Genomic DNA, 7,423 nt, shown 5'->3' with positions numbered 1-7,423 from the left:
GTGGGTGGGATGGGGGTCATTTTGTTTTTTTTTTTTTTTTTTTTTTTTTTAATTTTAAACAAAAAAAACAAAGAACAAGGGAGTTGGGGTGGGGTCAGGGGGATGAAGAAAACAAATATGGGTAAGGTAGACAACTGAAAAATCTACCAGACAAAGAAAAGCATGAATAGAAAAACCAACATAAAGACAGTGGCATAAGAGAGTGAAGAGAACAGAATGGAAATGAGGATGAGCAAAAGGATGGGTTGAAACATCTGAAAAGCAAAAAGAGAAAGAGAAGGGGGGAAAGAATGCAAAACACTGGTTATGAAGCGCATGCAATGGGGATGCATGAATCCAAAACTCAACCGCAAGCAGACTTCTCATGATGGATACGGAAAACAAGGCTCTTCCTTCCTTACTTGTGGGTCGAGCAGCAAAAGCCATAATCCGGGGCGGCAGGCAGGTCATGCACCCAAGGGCGATGCATGGGTAAGCGGTCCTTGGAAGACTACTCCACTCTGCCCTCACGCTCGCCTCGGGAGGGCGGCAGGAGCGAGCTGGCGGCGAGATTTTTCCACCAAAAACATCCTTCTCTCAGAACTGTGCTCCTCTCCCATCCTGGCTCATCCTCCAGTGGGAGCGGGTGGGCCTGGGCTGCCTAGGGCCTTTCAGAACTGCACTGTGTCCCTCTGGCAATGAACCCCAGTAGGGGTGTGAGCGCTCTTAGCGAGTCTGCTAATTATCCTGACTGTGACATGAGCTTGTATTTGAATTCCTCATTGCTTCTTCATCGGGGAAGCTGGTTGTTTGAGACACCAAGAAAGGAGCAAGGATGGGCTGCGTTGATCCCTATCGCTTCCACTGCGTTTAGCCTCGTGCCACGAGAGGGTCTCGACACCACGAACAGTAGTGCAGTTAAAAATCGGAAAGGGATGGGGAAAGGAACGAGGAAATAAAAGAGAACTTAAAAAAAAAAAAGAAAGAAAAGCAAACAAAACCCAACCAATAGAAAGGCCTTGGTTGCCCCTTGAGGCTTTAGTACAATGCAGTTTGAAATCATAACCAAGCAGCCGTGAGCAGCGTGAGGCCGAGCGCAGCAATGCCAGCAAGGAGGAGGAAGAGCGAGACGGAGCAGGGAGGCAAAGCCAGGAGCCCCCTTACCTGCAGGTCTGGGCCCAGCTCCTTCCCCAGGTTCCCGATGGGGGAGTCCCGGGACACAGAAGTCACAGTGGAGAGGAAGCTGGAAGATTCCGTGAGGTGGGGCAAGGGAGACAGGCCGTCCCCCACCCGGTTCACCTGCTCCAGGAAGGCCTGCAGCTCTTTCCTGAAAGCCTTCATCTTGCTGTTGATGGTCCCCAGGAGGTGGGGTTCCTTCTGGACCCCCTCACCCCACTCCCCTTCACCCTGCACGCCTGGGGAGGTGGCACTGCTGCCTTGCAGCCCTGCATCATAGAGGAAGCCATCCGTGTCTGTGATGAGGCGCTCCACGGTTCGCTCCAGCCTTTGGGCCTCGTGCTTGATGGTCACCAGGCACTCCGAGTCCTCACGAGCCCTCAGGAGCTCCACAGGGCATGGCTCGCTGGCCTCCGAAGGCTTTCCACTGCCGAATCCTGACGTCTTCTCAAACATGTCCTCTGAGTCACTCTCCCCACCGACGGGGCCTTCCCGCTTGGGCTGGGGCAGACGGCCATCCTCCCCATCACTCTCTTTCTTGCCTGCGTCACTCTCAGCGTCACTGTCCCGGGGGCTCGGGGCACGTAGACCCAGGTGAGCAGCCAGGTCATAGCGCTGGACGTTGGACAGAAGCACCCGGTTCTCGTACTGCAGCTTCAGCACCTTCCCACTCAACTCACTGATCTGCAGCCTGGCAGACTTCAGCTCCTCCTGTAGGGGGGCCCCGTTGCTGGCACCCTTACCTCCACCGTCTCCAAGCCACCCTGGCTCCTGGCGAGGCTCAAACTTGAATTTGCTCAGCTCATGGGTCAACTGTCGGTTGTGGTCTTCAATCTCAGAGATGGACCTCCGAAGCAGCTCTGCTTCCTCTTCTACAAACTGCAGGTGTCGGCGGAGCTCCATGGAAGACTCCAGGGAGTCTCCGAAGGGTGAGGTAGGAATGCTTGGCATGTGGTCCCGGCCTGAACCTTCTCGCTCATGTTGGCCCCTCATGTCCTCCATTTCTGCCTTGAGGCCTCGGTTCTCCACCTCCAGCTCCACAATCTTCCGGCCCAAGATGTTGGCTTCCTCCTCCACCAACTTCAGCCGCAGCTTCAGCTCTGCCTCCCTGGTGCTGGGGGGCCCGCCAGCTTCCCCAGTTGGGAGGGGACTGTCCACATCACCATAGAGGGACTTATACTTCTGGAGCTCCTGTTCCAGCTCATCTTTCTCCCTCCCCAGCTTGGCCATCTTTTTGCGCATCAGGGAAGCTTCCTCTTTGGCAAACTGAAGTTGGCACTTCAGATCGGCACTGTCATCCTGCCAGGAGAAAACAGCCCAAGAGAAGGGTTATTTGAAAATACCAAATGCTCCTGTTTTTGATGATCCCCCACACCTCGCCCCCAAAAACACACACAAAAACACAAAACACCAATCTTTCTGTCAGTGCTTTGGAGATGCATGGAGAAGAAAGCCAAGACAAAGCAGAGGTGAGTCCAGGCCGCCATGGAGGGGACCTAGGAAAGGCCTACCATTTGTTGCTTTGTCATGGAAAAAAAGAATCCAAAAATTAGTTGGGAATAAAAAAGAAACGTGCACATGGAAACTATCATCCAAGTTATGAGTGAATAAAGAGAACATAAAGTGAAATCCAACACCCATTGGTAACGGGTGACTCCTCACTTTATGGATCCAATCTGGTCGATCACCAGCACCGAGACATTGGAACCCCTGGCCAAAGCTGGCATAATACACTGGGTCCAGGGTCCAGAGGTCTTCCCTTACAGTGCAGACCTCCCTCATTCAAAGTGACAGCAATCCACAAGGTACAAACAGGATGGGAAGGTTAGGCAACCCCAAATCAGAGCCCAGCTTCCCACTGATTTGCTGAGACAGCAGTGACAGAGAAATTCAGCTCTCCCTCTTCCCATCTCCTATCACCAATGTACCACAAGAATGACATAAGGATGGAAAATGTGATGATGTGCTTTGGAAGTCGAGGTGATGGGTCGGTACCAGGCCCTGACAGTTAGTATATGCTGATCACTGCAAACCTAGATCCCAGGTGCTCACAACTTCTTGCCACAGAAGTGCAACTTCAAAGCCTGTGACTGCATTTCCTTTTCCTTTAGTTACAGTAACACAGCAGGAAATTAAACTCAGAGACCCAAGGTAGAGAGGTACATGTTGGTTAGAGTCAAGTGTTTCATGACCTGAGAAGTGGTTCTCATTGTAAGACAGGAGAAGAATACCAGAGGGTTCTGGAAGGTCCCCAAAGCATTCTCTGCTGCTAATAGCCCACATTGCTTGGTTGGGGTAAAAAAGGCACTATTGGGATCAAAAGGAAAAATAAACTCTGCTTTGCCAGTGCAGGTCTCTATGCCTTGAAGCAATATGAACCCTCTTGGTTTTACTACTCACATTCTACAAGTGGGAAAAATGACCAATGTCACAAATTATTCCTCTTTGATTGGCTATCAGAAGTTCCAAAAGACTGACGGGGCACAAAAACTTCAGCAAAGGCTTTCCCTATGACAGAGAACTCTTGGATGACAGCTCCATGGCAATTCAACCCCATCAGCCCATGGGAGGAGGAGCATCCAACAGGCTGTCCAGGCTCTCAGCCATCCTTTGAGCAACTCAACCCATCAAGAAAGAACTGACTCTTTCAGGTTGTCACTTGTAGGGGTGATGTAGCTTCGCACTCAAAAAACATGGCTCACTCTGCCACATTCTTGCCACACTCACCATTTAGCAGAAAGACAGGTGCACCTCACAACTTTCCTCCTTCCGCTCTGCCTTGACCTCTCCTCTCTTGCCACCAACCCCATGGAAGAGGTAAAAAGTGGTGTGACAAGGAAGAGTCAGGAAAAGTCAGTGACCAACTGCATATCCAGTGCCACATTGCAAGTGTGCCCTGACATGATCTGTGGGCCTCTGCGGGATGATGCTCCCTCCAGCATCTTCTCATCTGAGGATAATCCAGTCCTGCTGCAGTTAGGGTCAAACCTGGTGGCCTGAGTCCAAGCTCTGCCCCTGTGTCCAGGACACTTACGCTAAGTACAGAGCCCTTGTGCACCTGTCCCCTTAGGTCTGAACAGGGCGCTCACTCAACCACAAGGTCATTGAGAAGGTCAAATGAAATAAGGTACGGCAAGGTGGTTTATAAGTGGTAAATCATGGCATCCTATCGCCATGAGATCAACTTTCTTCTATGTCTGAAATGCAATTCAAACCAAGGAAATGAGCCAGTAACTACTTTTTTTCTTCCTCCTCTGTGTATTAGGAGAGTAATACATAAACATTACTAGGAGGAGAGCATGTCTTAAAAGTTCTGAGAATTTACCACCTGAAGGAGTTGGTTTATTTTTGGTTAGGCATAACCAAAGGTTCTAGGCATAACCAATATTCTACGGCATATCCTAGCAAGTATCTGATTTGTAGATTACCTGAGGATGGTTAAAATGTCCAAACACAAAAAGGATTTCTGCAACTAACTGGATGTAAACTGTCTGCCTTCCTCACAGCCACTGAGCAAGATGGATTATCATTGCTGCTGGGTTAATAGCTTTTAATTTTTTTTTACGGCCCTACTTGGGACACCTGGGCTGCAAAAGACATAGATTGTGTTTAATCCTAATAATAAGGGAAAAAGCATGCCTTTTTCATTCGTTCTTTCAGTATATATGAGGGGACCTTAAAAAGTTCATGGAAAAATGAAATTAAAATATGAGTTAATTTTATTGCAAAGAAGTGAAATCATGCATGACGTTTTTCATAATACACACTTCTAGGGAACCAGCAGTTAGTTAGCGTAATGGCTATGTCGCTGGACTCCCACGTAGTCGACCATGGTTGGCGTCCCGGACCCGGTGGCTTAAAACTCACGCCAGGCGCGTGTGCGTGCGTGCCCAAGATCCCGAGAGGAGAATGGAGGAGAAGGGATTGTGGCATGCCCATCCCCTCTGGGGGGTGATTTCTCGCTTTCTGTCTCTATGTCTCTCTCTGTCCATCTGGTGAGTGCACACGCCCTGTAGCAAAAACTTCTCCATAATAGACACTTCTGCAAACTTTTCCTTTTTTCAGGATCCTGTGCACGCACACACACGCCCGGCGTGAGTTTTAAGCCACCGGGTCCAGGACGCGAACCACGGTCGACTATGTGGGAGTCCAGCGACATAGCCATTACGCTAACTGCTGGTTCCCCTGCAAACTTTTCAAAGTCCCCTTATATGTTCTGGAAGCCTATGCATCAGAAATTGGCATGTTGGGAACCAGCAGTTAGCGTAATGGCTATGTCGCTGGACTCCCACGTAGTCGACCGCGGTTCGTGTCCCAGACCCGGTGGCTTAAAACTCACGCCAGGCGCGTGTGCGTGCGTGCCCAAGATCCCGAGAGGAGAATGGAGGAGAAGGGATTGCGGCGTGGCCATCCCCCCTGGGGGGGGATTTCTCGCTTTCTGTCTCTATGTCTCTCTCTGTCTGTCTGGCGAGCACATGTGCCCTATAGTGAAACTCTCTCAAAAAAAAAAAAAAAAGAAAGAAAGAAATTGGCATGCTATTTTTAAACAACCTCAGCTTCGCAGAACTTTCGAAAGTAAAACAATCAAAAGCATCTCCTCAACGTTTTGTTAAACATAGATTTGTATGAAATTCAAACGCAGACAAATTTCTGTTGTTTGCATGAAGGAATGAAGTATAAATTAAGCTAAAATACCTACCCATGGGGACAGATTATAAACACTTCCTAACATAATTACTTTGGGAGTTAAGGCTCAGGAGATAAGGCAGAAGAGTGTGCCCTTGGCCCCATCAGTAACCTGAGAGCCAGTGTCTGTCCACTGTCCCAAACTGGCCCAACGATCCCATCTCCACCTCTGAAGCAGAGAATCCCACCGCAGCAGAGATCACTGATGAGAATGTTCAGCTACAGGGAAACTTGGCCCCACCCTTTGGGATGTAAGCCTGGGCCAGACCAAGGTATGGACACGTGTTAGGACCACTATCCTGACTCTGCTTCCATGGAAATTAGCAGCTAATGAAGCCCTAAGGTGGTGGAGGCCCAGCCAGAGAGGGGCAGACAGGGGCAGAGCTGTCTGTACAATTCAGGAAGCTCCTGTGTCAGACCAAGAGCCTGGCTAAAGGACTCTCGGGCAATCACTCGGTAAACTAGAAAGTAGGGGAGGGAGGGAGGATCTCTGAGAAGGTGTCTAAAACAGTCTGGAGGTTATAAGTGCTTATCTGTCCCCCTTACGCAGTTAGATGTCCCAGAGAGCCCTCTAATCACCTTGACTTCTGGTTAAGATAGAATTTCTCATCATTTCCCTTCCATTTGCCATCCCTCCACATCTGACTTTAACCAGAACAATTCTCCTCTGTCTCCTTGAACCTAAACCCAAGATTCTATAGCATATCCTAACAAGTATCTGATTTGTAGATTACCTGAGGATGCTTAAAATGTCCAAAAAGTCCTCTTGTTCCTTAAAGAAAGAAACTATACAAACACCAGGAATTCTAACATGATTAAAGCATGCTGTCATTTCAATTCCACACCCATGCATGCACTACAAGGCCTGCCACCAAGACTAAAGCAGTTTTTGAATGAAAGATCATTCTTGAAGCCAAGGGAGCATGTGTATTAAATACAGGGTTCATACTTTTTCCCTGAGGTCGAGGACACTGTGGCAGAGCCCTCTGCCTATGGGGGTCTGCATGTGTGTAAGGGTGGGGAGAGTGTGGGGTGGGGCATATGAGGGATGCGAAGCTTGGCCTGTTCTGAGCATGAGGGAAGCCACTCCTTCTAATAAGATGGAGATGGGGCTGGATGGTGGCACGGGAATAAAATGAGACAGACACTGCAGAGCTGACCTTCATGGGAAGGTTCTGCGTATGTGTCTGAAGACGACTTCCCTGAGTACGTTAGGCACATGTATACCCAAGATCCAGCGCCGGCTGGGGCTGGAGGTGGATCATGGCATTGGGATCCTATTGGGGGTCTTGTCTCTCTGTCTCTCTCACTCATGGCATAGAAAAATAAATAAAATTTTAAAAATGCATACACACAAAAAAATGAGAAATCACAACCTCAGCTCAAACAGCAGGAGGCTGGATACAATCTTATCTTTGCAACCGTAGACTTCTAAAACTCTGCCAAGACTCTAGGGGAGGCATCTAGACAAACCCTAAGCTTAAGGATATCAAGTTCTGGTTTCAAGAGATCATCGGATAGCTCCAGGAATGCATCTGAAAGCAGAAGGTCAAGTCACACTTTCCATGAAGCTATTCCTGCT

The 7,423-nt window shown here is 49.1% G+C and overlaps 1 protein-coding gene across 8 annotated transcripts in view; it reads right to left on the bottom strand.

Annotated features, from left to right (window-relative positions):
- MTCL1 (microtubule crosslinking factor 1) overlaps positions 1–7,423 on the bottom strand; it is a gene marked incomplete at its 5' end in the record, with an annotated part of 151,509 nt that overhangs the window by 55,077 nt on the left and 89,009 nt on the right. For all 8 annotated transcript variants that reach the window (XM_027766501.1, XM_027766503.1, XM_027766504.1 and 5 more), the window contains 1 exon segment: positions 1,144–2,454. In XM_027766501.1, the coding sequence (XP_027622302.1) occupies positions 1,144–2,454 (1,311 nt within the window).

Source organism: Tupaia chinensis, unplaced genomic scaffold (genome assembly GCF_000334495.1).
Source record: "Tupaia chinensis unplaced genomic scaffold, TupChi_1.0 Scaffold143584_1, whole genome shotgun sequence".
NCBI classification, from domain to species: Eukaryota; Metazoa; Chordata; class Mammalia; order Scandentia; family Tupaiidae; genus Tupaia; species Tupaia belangeri.
This window is presented reverse-complemented; position numbering and strand designations above follow the sequence as displayed.